Here is a 21,775-nt window from a genome sequence, read left to right as displayed (position 1 = left end):
TTAAATCCTTTACAGAATTTTCACCAGAGGAAACGTAAATCCTCAAACTATGTCATGAGATACAATTTAAAATTGGCTAACTTTTAAATATGTAAACACTGATGTGGAGAGAAAAAAAGACACGTACTCTGCACTTATCTATTTAGTAAGCACATCTAATTAATAGTTGATACTGAATGAGAAATAAAACTTTTTGTCCAAAACAACTGACAAAGGACAAAAATAGACAATGAAGTTAAGCGAGACTGGTCCATCAGAATACCAGAAAAGCAATTACTTTGGATGGAAATATAGGTTTTTACTACCATGAATAAAGAGATATTAGAACTTGAAGGGAATACATTTTTTTTTAATTCAACAATGACACAACACGGCTGCTTCCAAATTAGGTTACCCTTAATTTGCTCTCCAGGGTCTCTAAATTTTAAAATGAGGTATTTTAATTACAAATTTTCTCAGGTAAACTTTAAAATAAGCTCATGTTTCCAAATGTGCCATGCTAGATTTGAATATGGTATTTATTTAGAATTCAACTAGACTAGTTAGTTTGGGTTTGAAATCCTACAAGTTTTAATCACTGTTGGTGTTTTTCTAGTTACTACGAAATGTCCAGGAAGAGAAATTTTCTCAATCATAACTTTTTTCTTCCTTTCCTTTGACATATTTATAAAACCAAAAACAATTATTTCTAGGTACTTAATTCCACCCTCCTGGGCATGAACTGTCTCTCTTATACAGAACACCTAGAATTTTTTTAAATGCAGTGATAATTAAAAAACATCAAAGTAAAACCAAGGTGTTTCACAGGGAACTAAAAGCCATAGTCTTTTGGCTGTTAGTCAAGTGACGTATTTCTTGTCCCCTGTAGTACCACCAAGAGCTACAACAGTACCCAAACAATAGATGTACTTTCTGAATGCAGTCTTTCATCTTTTAGAATCAGATAAATTTGTTTTAAAAGAAAACTGATAAGGACAACAACAACAAAAGAACAAATGAGACTACTTAAAAAATTTCTGTATAGTAAAGGAAGTAATCAAATGTGTGTAAAAGCAACTTACTGTATGGTTGCAAATCATAATTCTGATAATAGGTTGATATCCAGAATATATCAAAATACAACTCAACAATTTAAAAAACTCCAATAAAATGACAAAAATCTTGAATAGACATTTCTCCAAAGAACACATACAAATGGCCAACAAGCGTATGAAAGAAATGATGTTCAACATCATTAACTACCAGGGAAATACAAATCAAAACCACAATGAGATATCACCTCAGACTCATTAGAAAGGCCACTATTTAAAAAAAAAAGAAAAGAAAAGAAAGAAAAGAAAGTCAGAGCTGGCAAGGATGTGAAGAAATTGGAACCATTGGTGCACTGTAGGTGAGAATGTAAAATGGGCAGCAGCTATGTTACAATAGTATGAAGGTTCCTCCGAAAGTTAAAAATAAAATTACTATAGGATCCAGCAACCCATTTCTAGATATATATCCAAAAGAATTGGAAGCAGAAATTGAAGTTATTTGCACATCCATGTTCACTGCAGCATTATTCACAATAGCCAAGAGGTAGAGTCAACCTAAATGTCCATCTACAGATGAATGGGTAAAGAAAAGCCTTAAAAAATCCTGTCACCTGCTACAGCATAGGTGAACCTTGAGAATATGATGCTAAATGAAATAAGCCATTTACAGAAGAACAGATACTACATGATCCCACTTACATTAACCATTTAAGATAATCACACTCTTAGAAAATAGAATGGTGGTTGCCATGGGCTGTGGGGAGAGGGAAAAGGGGACTTGTTGTTCAACAAAGTTTCAATTCTGCAGGATGAAAAAGTTCTAGAGATCTGTTGCACAAGACAGTTAATGCTACTGTACCTTAAAACGGTTAAGTTGTTCAATTTTTATGTTGTGTGTTTTTTTTTAATTTATTTTAGAGAGAGAGGAGGAGGAGGGGAGAGAGAGAGAAACTGATGTGAGAATCATTGATCAGTTGCCTCCAAAATGCATGCCAACCAGGGATATGAACCCACAACCTAGGCATGTGTCCTTACTGGGAATCAAACTCACAAGCTTTTGGTTTATGGGACAACACTCCAACCAACTGAGCCAGGGTTTTATGTTGTATGTGTTTTACCACAGTAAGAAAAATATTTAAGTAAACTGCTAAGGAACCAAGAATAGCTAAAATAATCTTGAAAAAAAAAGGAATGGAATTGGAAGACTCACATTTCTCAGTTGCAAACAATGCAAAGCTACAGTAATCAAGACAGTGTGGTATTTGCACAAGGATAGTCATGTAGCTGAATGGAACCAAATAAGAAATCCAGAAATAAATCCGTACACCTATGGTCAAATGATTCTCCACAGAGGTGCCATAGTAATTCAATGGGGGGAAAGAACGGTCTTTCAACAAATGTTGCTGGGAACAACTGGAATGAAGTTAGATCCCTACTTCAAATTATACAAAAGTTAACCAAAAAGGATCAAAGCTTTAAATATAAGAGCTCAAACTGTAAGACTCTTGAAAGAAAATACAGGAATATGTCAGCCTGACCTTGACAGTGGTTTCTTCATGTACCAAAAGCACAAACAACTTAAGAAAAATTTAGCCCTGGACAGTGTGGCTCAGCTGGTTGGGCATCCTCCCTATGCACTGAAAGTGTGCCGTTTTGATTCCTGGTCAGGGCACACGGCTGGGTTGCTGTTGGACCCCCGATAGGGGGTGTGAAGGAGGTGATCAGCTGCCTCCTGATCAGCTGATGGATGTTTCTCTCTCTTTACCTCTCCCTTCCTCTCTCTCTAAAAATCAATTTCAAAATCTTCCAAAAAAAAAAAAACATTAATAAGTTGGATTTTATCAAAATCTAAAGCTTCTGTGCTTCATAAGACACCAACGAAAAAGTAAAGAGACAACCCACAGAATGGAAGAAAATATTTGTAAATCTTCTGTCTAATAAAGGACTTGTGTCCAGAATATATAAAGAGCTCTTACAACTCAACAATGAAAAGGCATATAACCTAAATTTAAAAAAAAAAAAAAAAAATGGCTAAAGGGCCCAGCCAGGTATGGCTCAGTGGTTGAATGTCAACCTATGAACCAGGAGGTCATGGTTAGATTCCTGGTCAGGGCACATACCTGGGGTTGCAGGCTCGATCCCCGGCAGGGGGGCGAGGGTGGGAGGGGGAGCAGGAGGCAGCCAATCAATGATTCTTGGTCATCACTGATGTTTCTATCTCTCTCTCCCTCTCCCTTCCTCTCTGAAATCAATAAAAATATTTTTTTAAATGGCTAAAGGACTTAACAGCTATTTTTCTGCTGCACAGAGAAGATATACAAATGGCCAATAAGCATATGAAAAGATGCTTAACATTAGCCATCAGGAAAATGCAAAGCAAAACCACTTCACAACCACTAGGATGCTTAAAATTAAAAGACAGACAATACAAGTTTGGAGTGGATGTAGAGAGATTAGAAAACTCACATACTGTTGGTGGGAATGTAAAATGGTGCAGCTGCTTAGTAAAAGTGATTTGGCACTCTCTCAAAAGGTTAAAGATAAACTGCCATATGACTTGGGAATTCTACTCCTAGATATGGACCCAACAGAAATGAGAACTAAACACTTGTACACACATGTTCACAGCAGCATTATTCATCTACATATATAAAAAGCCGGTGACCAGAATGTTGTAACAACCAGAATGACCAGTCGCTATGACGCCCACTGTGGCCAGCAAACCAGTGAATCGGGGGTGGGATCCACCGGCCAACTTCCTGCAGCGCCTCCCCCCCCCGCCAGCCCCGCCCCTGATGGCCCCCACCACCCTGATCGGCCTGCAACCCCTCTCTCTAGTCAACTCCACCCCCAATAGGCAACCCCAATCTGATCAGGGACAGGCCTGGCCAGCCAACCACCCATGGCCCCTCCCCCAGACCACTGGCCCCTTATTGGCCCTCCCCATGCCATTCAGGTGTGGGGCCAGCCAGCCCACCACCCACAGCCCCTCCCCATGGCCAGCCCCACTCCCAGTCAGCCCTCACCACCTAGATCGGCCCACACCCCCTCCCCCCAGCCCCGCTCCCCCCACACCAATCGGGGGTCAGGCTGGCCGGCCAACCTCCCCCAGCCCCTCCCCCAGCCACTGACCCCTGATCGCCACCCCCCCCCATTCAGGGGCGGGATTGGCCGGCCCACCGCCGCCCACAGCTCCTCCCCATGGCCGGCCTCACCCCCAATCGGCCCCCACCCCAATCAGGGGCGGGGTCTGCCAGCCAATCGCCCTCGTCCCCTCCCCTCAGCCAGTCCAGCCCTGATAGGACCCAATCAGTGTGGGCCAGCTGGCCAACCTCCCGCTGTCTCCTCCTCCGAACAGGCCCAGCCCCAATCTGCCCTGCCCTGATTGGGGTCAGGCCGGCCGAACGCCACCTGTGCACGAATTCATGCGCTGGTCCTCTAGTTATTCATAATAACCAGAAGGTGAAAATAACCCAAATTTCCACCAATGGATGAATGGATATATAAAAGGTGATATATCCACAGAATGTTATATTATTAAGTGTATATTTTAAATGGGTGAATTATACAGCATGTGAATTATAACTCAATCCTACTATTAAAAATATTAAACTGCTGTGACAATATAGTCCTGTCACATAAAATTGGAAAGCACATTCGAAATGACCAAACACACTTGTTTTACAAATGATGAAATGGAGGTTCTCAAACCTAGATGGAATAGAATGGGGTCTGTCTGCAAACCCAGTCCTAGGGCTATTCTCACTCTGAGTGGATAATGGTGCATCCAATCAGCCAGCTGCACGGAGATAGTGGCTGGATGGAGAGTTTCAGGATTCCCAAAGAGAGTGGCTATTGCATAGATCCCTTTCTCTTTAATTACCACATAGCTCTGGCCTATTTTCTAAGTTGCTTTTTTTTTTTGGGGGGGGGGAACAGGAGAGGGAGTGGTGGCTAAAATTATAGCTCACAAGTCCCTCTTTCCTCTTCTACTTCACCCAACACAAACCATAATGAATGGAAACAGGACTATTAGAAGGGAGAAAGTTAACATACCCTTGTCTTGTCTGGAGGAAAGCCACCTGGTCACCTCAAATGATAAAGGCAAATTCATCTTAAAACAATGTACACAGAACTTTCACCCAATGGCCAAGAGACTGGAGCATGGCCCCATGCTGGCTAGGCACTGAGCTGTCAATTACTGAATATATGTTTCACTGGAAAGGAGCATCCCACCTGAGGGAAAGAATATGAAAAATAGCTCATCTTTCTCCCCTGAAACAAAGACAATTAAGCCCTTTAAAACAGTCACAAGACACCATAAAAAGCTTCCCAGAGAAAGCACCAAATATGACTATTAAAAAGTGAAACGTGGCTTTAAAAAAAAAAAGGTAGGGTCAAGTAAAAATTACAAATAACTTTATAAGGATTGGTAATAAATCATTAATATGTTTGCAAAGTTATTGGCGAGCCCCCAAAGAGTTTGGAAAACTGACAAGAATTATTTAAATTAGAAAGACCAAAATATTTTTTATCCACTCTTGGTAACAAAGTCTTCCTAGTTAAAAAACAAACTTTTGGGTAGAGAGAGATGAAGGTGTTATAATTTACCATTTTCTATTCAAATGTTTTGAGAATTCTTAAAAAGTAACTCTATGAATCTTCTGAGATGTTGAAGTAACATCTTCCAATCCAAAAGTTACAAATATTCGTCTTTATTATGATTTGAAAATGATCCAATGATCACTGTACTTTTTCCTTTACGTCGAGGCAGCAAGGCCAATGCATTTCTAAATAATCAAATCATTAACAACAGAGGGAAACCCAAAGGGGAAAAAGGGTAGCATAGGAAAATTAACAGACCACATTATTGTTATACATATTTTAAATACATATTGGCATCTACGAAATATCTCAATTCTTTCCTAGGTATGTAAGAACTAAGATAAATTCTATAAATGATTCAGGTCATATAAAAATTGTTATACTACACTAAAGAGTCACCAGAAATAACACTTTTCTCCTCTGAAAGATTAAAAATGAAAATAAGACTTTTCAATGCTGTCCAACGTATTCAATTTTCCCCTCAAATGAAGTTTAGATAAAAACAATGTGACTGACAATCCCCGCACAGGCAAACCTTGGCAGCCCTCAACTCTGTCTATCTCCTTGGCCCGTTAAGCAAAATTCCTTCACAAACTGTTGGTCTTTGCAATAACTCCTACAAAGCTCATTACTGCCAGTGCCGGCCTATCCCCCATGTTGTGCATTTATCCCTGGCATGCATATCAACATGTGGCACATGTCCTTGACATGCACAGAAGAGCTGCACCCCAGGACAGCAGCATGCACGACAATAGTGCCGGCTCTCACTTCTTTATGGTTGCTGGGATGTAACCGAGAAATCTAATAACTGTGACAGTGGGGCCTTTCGGTTTTTCCCTGCCTTTCCAGACAGTGAAGCTGCACAGACACTAATGAAAGGTTAAATGAATAGGAATAGTTGACAAGAGGTACAATAAAGAAGGAGCTTGGTAATCCACAGACACTGAGCAGAGATCCTTGGCTCAAGCAGAGAAAGGACAGCACATCGTCGAGTCACAATATTTAAAACAGCTTGCTATACACAGAGGCTTTTGTGTCTGGGTACACGTCTGGCTTCGGACTAGAAAAAAAAAAAGATACTGAAAAGGAATTTCAGCATGGGGCACTTTGGCAAATGTAAGGTCATAATAAGAGAAAAATGTTTTGTGTGGATTGTTACATCTTTGTACTAAACACACACAAAAAAAGCAGGGACTATGAACTCACGAACCACCAGTTCCAAGACAATACTATACATTTTGATAACTATTAAATATTGTATCTAGAGGGCTGGTTTGATGCAATTCCCACTGGTAAGATACACATGCAGTGACTCATTTAGCACTTCCACATTCTGCCTTCCTTATGGAAGAATTCCTGATACTCATTTTAGAGTTTTACAGTCAAGGTCTAGTCTTTAGTGAACGTGATTTGTTACAAATATCACCAAAACTCTCAAGCCATCTTCCTCCCACTCAATGCAAAACTTCCCAACAGTTTACTGTAAGGAAACTGAATCTGTATGCTAGCAATGTGTGAAGTGCAAGGCAAACTTTTTGTAATTTCAAGTGACTGCAAAGTGAAATGTCCTCAAATAGAATTCTTACTTATTACATTTGGTTTGTTAGTGCCATTCTGAACTATACCTTAATGGAAGGTTGTCTTCCTGGGGAAATTGTTTTTAAATTATAATAGCAAGATTATTTAGATCACCAAGGGGAAAAATGCTCCAGATTATCAGGAAACATAAAGAAAAAAGAAAAAAATGACTTTGTTAGGTAGACTTTTTTTTTAAGAAAAAAAGTTATAACTTTTCTATGGCAAACCTTAAAAATGACCTATCTGTAAAATCGTTCCTATGCATATACATGAGTTAGAATATAGGTTTACAATAAATGGTAAAAGCATACTGAGAACATGTTTTAAAACAAGGGAGCCTCTTTGAACAGCCAAATTAAATTATAGCTGAACTCTTGAGTGTACTGAGGGTTCTAATAAGCAACAAATAAAGACTTTTATTGGCTAGCAATATAATGAGAGCTACTGTTCAAGAGATGAAAAAAAGGCAAATCTGGGTAGTTTATCTCACTGGATTATATTATTTACTTAAATGGCAAATAAGTTTGTCCAAAGTAAGGCTACTAAAAACTAGTATATACATATTAAAGAACAATTATGGTCAATGACTCTTGAATATATCACAAATTTTAGTGGGAAGACTGTGAAATTAAACAACAAATACTGAACTTAATACCACTTGAGTTCTATTTCTTTAAATTTAACATATTTATTGATTCCTAATATACATGGTTTACTATTTATGCTTATACCATGAATCATTTATCTTAAAGGAGATTTCTCTCCAGAGTACGGCAGTTGTGTGTAGAACTACTTCAAAACCATTATTTACAGAGAGGAGGCAGTCTTCAAGTGAACTGAAAGAAGGTACCCATCCCCTTCCTCAGTGACTTGGAGGAAGTTACATTTAATAGAACATGGAAGGTTGGGCTCCTAACAGGAGAACTCATTCAGTTAACAAAACGATAAACAGACCTTAGCAAACCAAATCAGATTTAAAATGTATTTGGTTGCATTGTGCTTGATCTTCAAATAACCTAAAAGGTAGAACTTAGAAATCTTAGCAGACTACTTGATCACTTTTCTTACAGGAAGTTCTGTTGCTTCTGTCACAGCTTTAAAAAAAAAAAAAAAAAACTAAACATCAAACCTACAATAAACCCCTCCAAACCTAAACACTAAGCCAGTATGCCAATATTCTTTATGTACTTTTTCTACAAACTTCTGATTGCCAGAGTGATTTTTTTTTTTACCTTAAATATGTCTAATAAAATCACGAGGCTCCCTCTAGCTCTTCAGAGAGGAGTTTACTAACCAATGACCCTATGTAATTTCCATCCAGCAGGAAAGATTTGAAAAGGCTGCCTCCCCTTCTACAAGGAATGTTTTCAACTGTTTCTTGTAAAGATGTAGATGGTAAATGAGACCATCTGCACAGGAATTCAGAAAACACTGCTTCTTATATCCACCTCACGTTGAGAATCTATTAATTGCCTCCAACCTACGTTTTATATACAAAATTCTATAATAAAACTTTAACCTGTTTTAAGTTATATCTACATTCCCAACTTAGATTTACCCATCTTGCTAAAATCAATTTTAATCTCAAAAAAACAAGTAACAACATATATTAACATCTATACCAAATTCAAACTTGTGATCTGGTCTCAGTTCTAAATATCTACATTTAAATGCAGGATGAAAAAAATTAAGTTTCATTAGGAGTGTCTCTGTGGGGTTTATGGGAAACAAAGATGCTCATGGTAATTTGTAGAAAACACTTCCACGTGCCATATTTATACACAACACTGGTAATGACTTTTTTATTGTTTAATCTTTTCTGCTATTCAGTATTGGACACTTTGGGATTGTAGTTATTTAGAAGACTATAAATACTATAGTTGAAAAATGCCATTGATATTTAGTCTACCTTACAATAGCCATAAAAGCCACACAGTCCACTGGCAAATTATTTCAAACAAGTGAGTATGAAAAATGCTAAATAGAACTCCTCATACTCACTAGGACCATCTTTCAAATACTTAAGGAATATTTAAAATGGTGAGGAACCTTAACTCTAAAATTAAAAATAAAGGGAACCACTAACTTCAAGTCATCACCTATTTTGGACTCCCTTAATATAAGACATATTCCCAGGAACAACAAAAAGAACAGCTCCCTCCACCTCCCAACCCCCGCCCCTTTTTGAGCCAGTGTCCAATTTCTTCTTTTCTGAACAGCTGTATTATCCAACTTAAGTTGCTCTGCTAATTTCAGTCCCACAAGGACTAACTTGGAAGGCAAAAAAAATACAAGAAAAGATCAATTTGCTGGGAAAGATCAAATGAGAAAACTGTGGGGACAGCACCAGGTCAGCGTGTGGAGAACTAAGCAGACCTGTTCTTCATTAACTGCAGCTCTCTGGGGATGTCACACACTACCTGTCCATGGGCTTTATTGAACCGCCTAACCCGCCTCTCTGTTCCATTCTTCTGGGCCCAAGTGAATCATATCCTGCTGCTGACAAGTTAGCAGGGGACTGCGGCTGCAACATGAAAGTACTTTTCTTTCTTGTCTAAATCAGGCAGATTTTTGAAAAGACGACACAGCATTGACTCGTGACATGGCAAGATGAAACGAGAGGTCTGGGCCGGTCTTGGAGCTGTGCAGATAAAAGTAATCAAATGACACTCCTGGAATGCAAATTGGCATTCTTGACTGCAGCAATTGCACAACCATGAAACATCCCTGACAGCAAGCAAGATTAGGACAAAATGTTATGTAAAGCACTGAACTCAAAAACTCTCACTTGAAAATTCAAACTGTAACACTTACATTTTAATACAGCAACAGTCAGCTTGCTTTTGTCTGTTTCTTTTTGTAATCACACATCCCTGCCTGACAGACATCTTCACATTTCAGGTAAAAGGGGGGAGGGGGGAGAATCAGTATTTGGAATGTATAACTGCTACTAATATTTTCTTAATATTTATGTTTTAAAATCCCAAGGTTGCTCCCCCCCCCCCCCCAAAGTTTAACAAGCAAACAACACCGAACTTAAAATGCTCAAGGGGTAAAAAAAAAAAAAAGTCAGTTTTGAACTTTCCTCACAAGATTCTCACACTCAGGCTCAGTCTCACTTCCCTCAGGTGAAGATACTCCAGAATACTTTGGTAAAGTGATTAGCAATCTGGATTTTAAATACTCTGCTCTCTGGGAACAGAAGAGTAGCTACAACTGAGAACTTCATTAAGGCTGAACAGTTTAAATGAAACCGCTACAAATAAAAACACAGATACCCTATAGAAGTTCCTAAGAGATTTTTGGGGTGATTCCAAAGGGTAAAGGAAGTGCTATTAGCTTGTACAAGGTCTCACTCCTCTCGAGTTACGTCCTCAGATCACACACACTACATAAGAAATATATTCCCCCACTTCAGGCACGTATGTGTGTGCACAGTCACCTCTGAAACTGCACAACACAAAGCAGCGGATGACAAATGGGTTTAGTCACTGTTCCAAGTGACCAGTATTCAGAAATAGATGTGCAGACAAATGGTATACAGGCTAAGGAAAAAGGAAAGAAAAAGAATACCTACAACCGGCTTTTACAGTGTTCTTGTGTTAAATGCCGCTAGAAGAAAAACGCTCAAGCGCTAAACAGATACATTTAATATTCTGTTTTGACGCCTCCACTTAAACACAGGTTCCAACCATTGTAACTGTCCACGAAGTACATAAAAAATAATGAAACAGCCACTTTCTGCCACTTTAATCCTGGGTACACAGGATTCTTTTATGATGTCTTTTGTACATCCCTTCTCCAACAGCCAAATGGGAAGCACCATAAATCGCACGCTGCTTTCAAAATCACTTTAATTTCTGTCAGCGTTACTGTAACCACAGTCTTGGGCGCACGCTATTTTTGTCTATGTGCTTGCATTTGACAGTCGCATCTCCTTACCCTCCAGTCTTGACTTTGATCACTGAAACAAGGGATGTCACACCAAGGGGAAGAGAAGAGGGGGGACATGCCAACCCGCTACCTGCCTTTTTCTTACATATGCCATCTACATGCGGAACAGTCTGTGATATCCCCAAGTGGGGGCAACAGCAGCAGCACTGGGTGGAAGCAAACTAAAAGGAAGGGAGTGGTCCAGCCCCATTTCTAACAAATCACTTCCCCGAAAGCGGACAGAGCGCCCATCCGCTGGCGAACCGACTGCGCGCTGCCTCGCCGCCCGGAGCCGCTTCCAGCGCAGCCGGACTGTGCTGGCATCTCGCTCCGCAGCTTCGTTCGCCGCCGCCACTTGCACTTGGAACTTTTTTATTTTTTTAATCTCAATCTCACTTCACAGGGGATTACATCTAGTTTTTTCGGGGGGTGGGGTGGGTATTATTCTGCCCCCTCTCCGGGCCCCAAATGCCACCCTGCGGTCCACGTGTAAATAAGGCAAATCGGCTCCTCCAGAATTGCGCCTCAAAATCTCTCCCTCTCTGGGGTTTCTTTCCTTGCCTGCGCTTTGCACATTCTTCTTACAACCTCCAGGAGCACTTCCTACAATTTCTTCATTTACAAAGGGAAGTTTTCCCCTAACGTGAGGGCGAGGGGAGGGCACAGCTAAGGTGTGGGGGACTCGGTGGCCGCGTCCGCCTTCCCCGCGCGGCGCACCAGCGCGCCCCGGCGCCCACGCCCCGCCGCCAGTCCCTCACTCGCGGGCAAGTTTTAAAAGTTCCCGTTCTCTCCAAAGCTTTCCTCTCCGCCCCAGCTCCTTCCAGCGCTCCATTCATCCCCCGCCTCCCCCGGCCCGGCCCCCCCAGCCAGTCCCCAACTCCCAGGAGCCTGCCGCTCACCTTTCCCCGGCAGCCGCGAGAGGGGGCGACGTTCCCAGCGCCCCTCACACACCCTCCCACCTGGAACTCTCCTCGCAAACTTGGGCCAAGTTTAGAGGGGATTTCGGGGGCACAGCAGGGGCCAGGTTGGACTGGGGCTCCCCTCCCCTGCCCGCCCCCCTCACCACCCCCTCCACCTCTCTCCGCCGGACTTGGAGAAAACACGGCCCCCGGGCGGCCGGGGGCTCATTGCTCCCGAAGTCTCGAATAGAAAGGAAAGGAGGGTGGAAACTTCTTACCATCTCCGCATGCTGGTTGTCAAGTGCAGCCCCCGCCTCTTGGTCTCCTCTTAGCGGCCGCGCCTGGACCAGCCCCTCGGCCGCCGCTCGCTCCTCTGTCTCGGCCTTTCTTTCCCTCCCCCTCCCGGTTTCCTCCGGCCGCCGCGCTCGCCGCCTCCGCCTCTCCCCGCCCGCCCGCGCGCGCCCTCGCCGCGGCCCCTCGGCGCTCAGGTGACTGATTTACACACGCGCCCCGGTCGCCCTCGCTCCCCGAGTCGGAGCCTGCGGCGCTCCCCCGGTTCCACAGGACAAAAAAAATAAAAGGAACGGACCGTCGCGGGAGGGGGCTGCTGCGGGGGGAGGGGGCGGTCGGGGGCCGGGCGAGGTGACCTCGGGCGGATTTGCTAGCCCCACCAGAGTCTCCTCTCCGCAGAATTGTCGCGACTGCAATGTTGCTTCCCTTTTGCACAATAAAGTCGGGTTCGTTTTGCTGTTGTTTGTCCTCGGATGTCTAGGGGTTTCGCCAAGGAGAATGTATATTTCTCCCTCCCGCCTTGTAACTTTCCCACCCCTCTCTTTCTGGGGATGGAAAACAACTTGGGCGCCCCTGGGGGGTGCGGGCGTGGACGTGGAAGTGGCCGCTAGCGCCCAGCTGTCAAAAGAGAGAGAGCAGAGGCGGGGAGGGGAGGCTGCGAACGCCGCGGAAAGGGCGCGAACTTTATTCCGACTGCAGCAAACCGCGGCGGCGCTTTCCTTTTCGGGCACTCGCCCGTCTCCGTCCCCTTTGCCCAGTTCCTCCTCCCGAGCCGTCGCGGCTCTTTCCCCTTCCCCTTTTCCTCCTCCGCGCCCCCCGCCCCGGCAGCCCGGGCCCCCCCGCGCTGGAGAGACGGCGAGGGAAGCCAAGGGAACCCCAGGGAACAGAAAGTCGGGACGAGAACGTGCTGGGCGAAAAGGCAAAAAGTTGCGCGCAGTTGGGAGAAAAAAAAAAAAAAAGTTTTGGGTGGCGGCGTGCTTTGAGCCGGCCAAGACGCCGGCTTGCGGCGAGGGCTTCCTTCCCCGGGTCTGGGCCGCGGGCCTGGAGCTCGAGACGGAAGGGGACTGCCGCCTCCGCGGGCGCCCGCGGGGGAGGACCGGTCACATCTGCGGACGACACTCGGCCGACCCGAGGCGCCCTGCCCCGGAGACGCAAAAACGCAGGCTGCGGGCTCCGCGCGCACACGCCTGCAGCTGAAGGACATTTCTTGAATGCAGGCAAAACACACTCCCTGGCCGCAAGAAGGGGAGGAGGGCGACTTTAATCATCTTTCTAACGTACATTTTGGGCCAAAAACATCTCGGCCGTGTGCAGATTTATCATAGCTAGAGCAAACTTTCCGCTTATCTGACGTGGGAGGAAGGCACAGGTTTCAAGCATACTCCCGGAGCACTTAGAAATCAGAATCCGCCAAGGCGAAGGCTGGCCTGGCAGAACAACAGGTTCGGTTACCGGTTACTACTGCAAAGAGAAAACCATCCCTCCTTTCTCTCTTCCCCAAGGAGAGGCAGTGAGAAACTGTTGAACCGCACTCAGAGGTCAGAATTCAATTCCTTTTAAAAGATGCAGCCCTGGAAGTACCTACTGTATTTTCTTTGATGTTAGGCTGGTGTTAAGTGTAACAGAAAAATTTTCACAATAATTCAAAAAAAATTTTTTTTTCAGGAGCCACGACTGAGGAGAATCTAGGGCCCAAGTAGCCACAGCTGTTCTGTGATGAGGCTTCTGATTCACGTGGATGGAACTTTTTAACGGCGAGGCCATCACACCTGCAGGGCAGCGTACTGATTGGGTCCCAATTCCTGGCTGTTTTTAAAGGCCCTTTGAAAGCAGATTTCAAGTCACGTCGTCATGGGTGAATTCTTTGCATCCTCTCGCTGTGGAAAGGCTTATCAGGTGAACACTTATGCCACATTATTTATAGTGAATACCTTAAGAGTTCTAGGCACATGGTTCATCCGGAGGCTTCTAGTGGGAACCAGAAGGTGACTTCACTCACTATCCTATAAAAATATACACTAGATATCTAATGACTGTATAGATGCATGATATCTAAGGAGGCTCATCCTTAAATTATTTGATTAAGGTGTGGAGCATGGTCTCATATTCTGTAAACATCACTGTAACATCATCCTACAGTTGGAAGACACTGATTACACAAGGGATAATGACGAACAAATGTGCATTCTGAGCAACGGAGGGTCGTCACAAGAAGTCCCCAGAAATGAGCCAAGTTCCAGTGTGTTCCTGTATTATAGATGAGAAAAGCTAACTTCAGAGTCATTCCCCATACAAATCCATTCACACACGTAGCGCTTTGGACAAGGGACAGACCAGCAATTGCCAAACAGGTGTATTCACACTGTGCATTTTGGGCCGCACACCTACACTGGCCAACAGGCAGAAGTCATTCCACATCAAGCAACCTGTAATTTAAATTCCCCTGATTGGTCTCAGATCTGTTTTTGATGTTGGCATACAAACAATTTATGTGAGGTGAGCGGTGTCTATTGGGGTCTTGTACCTTTCTGGAGAGTCGTCATGATCAAGATTGGGAATGTGTTAGGCTGAAGAGCAGCCCTTGGAGAAGGTGGAAGAATTTATAGAAGCAAAGCCTGGCACATAATATAATTCCAGTCTCTTATTTCCTCCAGTGGGTTTGTATGGCAATTCAAAATAAACCTTAAGTCCTTTCGATGCCCTAGAGCCGTGGTCGGCAAACTGCGGCTCTTTGGCCCCTTGAGTGTGGCTCTTCCACAAAATACCACGGCCTGGGCGAGTCTATTTTGAAGAAGTGGCGTTAGAAGAAGTTTAAGTTTAAAAAATTTGGCTCTCAAACCAAATTTCAATCGTTGTACTGTTGATATTTGGCTCTGTTGACTAATGAGTTTGCCGACCACTGTCCTAGAAGACCTTAATAATTTACACCTGCCTGGCCCGTCAGCTGTTGTTTTTCTTTCCCCTGGTATACTACATTCAGTCACACTGGCTTTCTTTCTGTCCTCCTATCCTGCCAAACTCCTTCCTGATATTTGCCCCTGCTGTTCTCTACCTGAAATACTCCCACATTTCCCAATGGTTCCTTCTTACACATCTCAGCTCTAACTTTACTTCTTCAAATTAAAGTAGCTCTTGGCACACCATCTGAAATACCCCTCACGCTTCTTTTTTTCCCCCTCACCCAAGGATATGCTTATTGATTTTAGAGAGGGGAAGGGAGAGAGAGAAAGAGAAACATAGATGTGAGAGAGAACATCAATTGGTTGCATCCTGTAAGTGTCCTCATTGGGGATCATACCCAAACCTAGGTATGTGCTCTGCACAACCTTTTGGTGTATGGGATGACACTCTAACCCAGCCTTGGGCAAACTACGGCCCGCGGGCCGGATCCGGCTGTTCTATCCGGTTCTCTTGCTCTCCCGTCCGCTCCTTTACTTTGAATTTATATTAGTTCACACAAACACTCCATCCATGCTTTTGTTCCAGCCCTCCGGTCCAGTTTAAGAACCCATTGTGGCCTCGAGTCAAAAAGTTTGCCCACCCCTGCATCTAACCAACTGAGCCACACCAGCCATGGCCCCCTCACACTTTCTTCCATTACTTTTCCTTAGTAATATCTGAAATTGTCTTATTTATGTGCTTGTTTTTCTTCAACTAAAATGTAAGAAGCTTCCTAAGGACAAGAGCTTGTTTGCTTATATAAGCTCAGCCCATAAAGAAGTGCCAGGCACAAACTAAACTCTTAGAAATACTGTTTGAATTAAGGAAGAAATGTGAAAATCATTGCACTGTATCGGTTATCACCTTAAGGTCATCACCTTAAAGCCAGACAAGTTCACTCTAGGAAAATGGAAAAAACTGTTTCCTATCTGTTCTTTGGAGGATGGCACAAAATTGTTGACTTCTTGCACCAGAGGTCCTCAAAGTGTGGTCTGGGCAGCCATGTGAGCCCCCAAGACCCTCTTAAGAGGACCATGAAGTCAAAACTATTTTTATGATTTGCCTTTCCACTCACATTTTTTTCATGAATGTACAACAGTTTTCCAGAGATAATGTAACATGATATCACAACAGATTGAATGCAGAAGCAGATGCAAAAATTCACCTATCTTTTCTAATATCAAACCTTGAAGAGATTTGCCCAAAATGTAAGTCAATGCCACTCTTCTGATTTTTTTGTTTGTTTTGGAAAACATAGTCAATTTTTTTTAAAATTTTAAGATGTGTACGTATTTATTTCCTGTTGTTGCTGTAACAAATTACCACAGGTTTAGTGGTATAAAACAACACAAATGTAGTATCTTATCATTCTGGAGTTCAAAAGTCTGAAATTGGCTTCCCTAAGTTAAAATCAAGGTGTCGGCAGGTCTGCTTTCCATTCTGGAGATAGTAACGGAGAATCCATTTCTTCACCTTTTCCAGCTTCTAGGGGCTACCGACATTCCTTGGCTAGTGGTGCCCTTCCATTTTTAAAGCCTGTAATAGCCAAATGTGTCTTTCTTATACTACATCATTCTGCCACTGCCTCCTTCTTTCCATTATAACTACCCCTGTGATTACATTGGGCCCACCTAGTTAATCCAGGATAATCTACCAATTTCAAAATTCTGAATCACATCTGCTACACAGTCTCAGGTTCTAGGGATGTGGGCCATTGTTAGGGACCATCATTCTGCCCATCACAACATAGTAACAAATGATGGGTTTATTGTTGTTATTTTAAATGAATTAATAACTATTTTTAAATTTCTGATACATCTGTCAATAAACTATTGCTCACATAAACAAAAGTTCTTTGTAATCTTCAATAATATTGAAGAGATCATGAGACTAAACAGTTTGAGAATCACTGGCCTACACAATGGCTACTTTCCCTTCTTCCACGCCTCAAATTAGATTGTACTAAATAGATTATGGTGGCCCTCTTCCCTTTGCCATGATTGGTTTAAAAATGGGCATGTTACTTGGTTCTGGCCAATGAAGGATGAGGGGAGGTCACTGGGTGGGGACTTTTGGGTAAGATTATTTACTTATTAAAACAACAACAACAAAGACTTGACAGCCAAAACCGGTTTGGCTCAGTGGATAGAGCGTCAGCCTGCGGACTGAAGGGTCCCAAGTTCGATTCCGGTCAAGGGCACATGCCTGGGTTGTGGGCTCGGTCCCCAGTGGGAGGTGTGCAGGAGGCAGCTGATCGATGTTTCTAGCTCTCTATCCCTCTCCCTTCCTCTCTGTAAAATATCAATAAAATATATTAAAAAAAAAAAAAAAAAAAGACTTGACAAACTGTCCCTTTTCTGCTCTGGATGTTAGTATGTGACAATGTACCTGAAACAGCTGAATCTGTTTTAACCATCAGGAAGCCTGAATACCTGGGATGACAAAGTGGGAAGATGGAAAGCACCCGAATCTTGATGCTTGGGACTGCTTGTTATGGGGTAAAATTAATCCCCTTATCATTTAGGTCATTTTGAGGTTGTCTTGCTATGACTTGCAGCATAAGGTTTCCTAAGTATTACGAAAATGGCAGTTCTGTGTCATGTTTCCATGTGGGAATTCCTATAATTTCCTATCACATTTACATATTTTTTCCAAATCCTGAGAAAAGTGTAAAGAAATTGGTAAAAAGGGGGTGAGTGGGGAAAGATTTATATGCACATATGCATAACCCATGGACACAAACAATAGTGTGGTGAAGGCCTGGGTGGTAGGGGGTAGGTTGGAGGGAGTCAATGGGGAAAAAAGGGGAACATCTGTAATACTTTCAACAATAAAGATAAATTTTAAAAATTTGATAAAATGGGATTAAAAAGTATAATTCTCCCCTGAGAGTTAGAACTTAACAATCAATGTAGAGACAATAGTAGTTCTAATGTGGCAAGAGCAGGAAGTGCTGACAGAGTTCAAGGTTATGTGGGACATTTCAAGAAGTGTACCATCTAATCACTTAGTTTCATTTGTAGTTGTGCCCATGTTATAAGCATGTGTTCATGGCCCTGTCTGCTGCTAATGGGGAGTCATTCTTGCAAATTAAGTAAATCTAGTTTTATTTGCATGGTATATTCTGTGCAGATCCTATGAATTTTGTTCCAAGAGATAACATTATTCGGAGACCAAATGAGTTCCAGTCCTGGTCGGGTAGCTAAATTAGTTAGAGCGTCCTCCCAATACAGGAATGTTATGGGTTTGATCCCAGGTGAGGGCATATACAAGAATAAACCAATGAGTGCATAAATAAGTGGAACAACAGATAGATGTTTCTCTCTCTATTGAGGATTCTCTCCAGTGAGGATTAACAAAAACAAACAAAAGTGAGTTTATGTGGAACAACATGTATCCTAATGCTCAACTTGAGGATACTTTCAGACTCACAATTAAAATTTGACCAATGTCAACACAAAATGAAAATTTTTTTCTATTAAGTGGAAGCTTAATTATGAAATAAAGATCATGACTATCACATAAGGCAATTAATGTTTTCAGAGTTTATTTGTGGTTTGATCTTGTAATTTTAAATATACTTTATTTGGCATTTATATAAATGTTTCCTTTGTTTTAGGGTTTTCTATTATTAAATGTCCTTATCAGATAGAATTAATTTTTACATCTTATTTAAATACTAGAGGCCCAGTGCACAAAATTCGTACACTGGTAGGGTCCCTAGCAGCTGCTGTCTGCCGGCCAGGTACTCTCTCCCTTCCCCTGGCCGCCCGCCCCGGCTACTACCACTGGTTGTCACCTGTGGGGGCCCAATAGCCTTGCCAATCGCACTGCCACCCCCCATCACCGCCACCCAGCTCCCAGGTGATAAGGGAGTCGGGTGGCGGCCCCGCCCCCTGCTGCCACAGCTGGTCACCCTGTGATCAGATTGGCAGGGCATTGGGCCCCTGCCCAGCTCCCTCAGTGCCTGGGAGCCGGGTGGCGGGGCCATCGGTGGGGTGATCAGCCCCTGCCAGGTGACCAGTGGCTCGCACTCGCCTTGGCCTGGCACTGCCCACCCACCTGCTCCACCATCCCGCCCTGGTCCCACTCTTTTGGGGCCCATTGAGGCCTGCAGCACCTCCACTGCCGCCTGCTGCCAGCACCCACTCACCAATGCCCGCCATGTCCCATGCTGCTCCCTGGTGGTCAGCGCACGTCACTGCAAGTGGTCACACTCCCAGTCGAGGGGACAATTGGCATATTAGGCTTTTATTATATAGGGATATAATTTTTTCATAGTTATATTGGTTCTTAATACTAATAAACTATACATTGATTTTTTTTTTACAGAAAACCTCTCACCCTGTTACAGAAAGAGGATTTAGTATGATTATGATTACTCATTATTTAATAATACATAGATTAAATGTTATGTAAAATACAGAATAACTTTTGATTTGGGTAATTCTCAGGAATTCCAGTTCTCATTCTTGACCCCAAAGACTAACATCTATCAGGAATTTGAAAACATTAGATCTGTGTTTGTCAGACCAAAGTATTCTCAAGTTGTTGTGCCTTAAAATACTTTAAAAATTCTGGAGAGAAACCAAGATGGCGGCATAGGTAAGCACCTAAACTGCTGCCTCGCACAACAATTTCAAAACTACGACTAAAAGACAGAACAGACACCATCCAGAACCACAGGAAAGCTGGCTGAGTGAAAATTCTACAACTAGAAGGAAAGAGAAAAGCTCACAGAGAATTGGAGGTACGGCAAAGGGTCTTTGTGCGCGCAGAGAGGAAGGGCGGCTGAGAGCCTGGCTGACTTTCTCTGGCGGAAGGGGGAAGGAAGCCCCCGACGCACTGAACCCCGGTTCTGACTGCACTGAACCCCAGTTCCGGGTGAGCCCCTGGGGACCCACGCTCTAGTGGGGGGAGTCTGGACTCTCGGGCAGAGACTCAGGAGCCGGGGAAGGCAGAGGTCTGAAGGCGCGCACGTGCGCACAAGGGCAAGGCTGACGGGAAGCCAAGACTGAGACTCCACCCCATCCAAGCTGAGCACAGAGGCTATTGCAATTTGGCAAGTCTAATCCTATAAGGCTGTCTCCAGCATCGAACTTCTCCCAGCATAGACACAGCTGATCCTTACAGCCAACTGGCCTGGAGGTCAATTCCTCCCAGTGATACCAACAACAATCAAGACTTAATTACAACAAGGCTGTACACATAGTCCACAAAGGGGTGCACCAAGAGTGTCCACCTCAGGTTAACTGGGGAGGCAGACCCACTGGGCCATATTGGAAACCTAGCACACAAATCTACCTTACCAACTCAGGGAATCAATGAAAATGCGGCAACAAAGAAACAGATCACAAACGAAAGAAATGGAGGAAAACAAACGACTGGATATAGAATTCAAAACCACGGTTATAAGGCTTTTCAAGAATATCCTAGAAAAGGCCGATAAATATAACGAGACCCTCGAAGATATGAAAAAGGACCAACTAGAAATTAAACATACACTGACTGAAATAAAAAATATTATACAGAGACCCAAAAACATACTAGAGGAACACAAAAATCAAGTCAAAGAATTGAAATACAAAGAAGCAAAAAACACTCAACCGAAAAAGCAAAAAGCAAAAAAAAAAATCCAAAAACTTGAAGATAGTGTAAGAAGCCTCTGGGACAACTTCAAGCGTACCAACATCAGAATTATGGGGGTGCCAGAAGAAGAGAGAGAGCAAGATACTGAAAACCTTTTTGAAGAAATAATGACCGAAAACTTCCCCCACCTGGTGAAAGAAATAGACTTACAAGTCCAGGAAGCGCACAGAACCCCAAACAAAAGGAATCCAAAGAGGACCACACCAAGGCACATCATAATTAAAATGCCAAGAGCAAAAGACAAAGAGAGAATATTAAAAGCAGCAAGAGAAAAACAGTTAGTTACCTACAAGGGAGCACCCATACGACTGTCAGCTGATTTCTCAACAGAAACTATGCAGGCCAGACGGGAGTGGCAAGAAATTTTCAATGTGATGAATGGCAAGAACCTACAACCAAGATTACTCTACCCAGCAAAGCTATCATTCAGAATTGAAGGGCAGATAAAGAGCTTCACAGATAAGAAAAAGCTGAAGGAGTTCATCACCACCAAACCAGTATTATATGAAATGCTGAAAGGTATTCTTAAAGAAGAGGAAGAAGAAAAAAGTAAAGAGAAAAATTATGAACAACCAATACATATCTATCAACAAGTGAACCTAAAAATCAAGTGAATTAAAAACCTGAGGAACAGAATAATCTGGTGAATATAATAAAATCAGGGGCATAGAAAGGGAGTGGACTGATAATTCTCAGGGGGAAAGGGTTATGGGGGGTTCATGAAGAGACTGGACAAAAATCATACACCTATGGATGAGGACAGTGGGGGGAGGTAAGGGCAGAAGGTGGGGTGGGAACTGGGTGGAGGGGAGCTATGGGGGGAAAAAGGAGAAACAGTTGTAATAATCT

At 43.0% G+C, this 21,775-nt stretch overlaps 1 protein-coding gene across 1 annotated transcript in view; it reads right to left on the bottom strand.

The window, feature by feature from the left end:
* The window catches only part of BNC2 (basonuclin zinc finger protein 2), a 440,736-nt gene extending 428,316 nt beyond the window's left edge, over positions 1-12,420 (bottom strand). Inside the window, exon 1 of the mRNA XM_080668979.1 lies at positions 12,325-12,420. Coding sequence (XP_080525105.1) covers positions 12,325-12,327 — 3 coding nt within the window. The 5' untranslated portion in view covers positions 12,328-12,420. The remainder of the gene's footprint in view (positions 1-12,324) is intronic.
* Positions 12,421-21,775: the final 9,355 nt, after the last annotated feature.

This window comes from Plecotus auritus (genome assembly GCF_963455305.1).
Source record: "Plecotus auritus genome assembly, chromosome: 5".
Lineage (NCBI taxonomy): Eukaryota > Metazoa > Chordata > Mammalia > Chiroptera > Vespertilionidae > Plecotus > Plecotus auritus.
The sequence above is the reverse complement of the archived record's forward strand: the minus strand, read 5'-3'. Positions and strand labels throughout refer to the sequence as shown.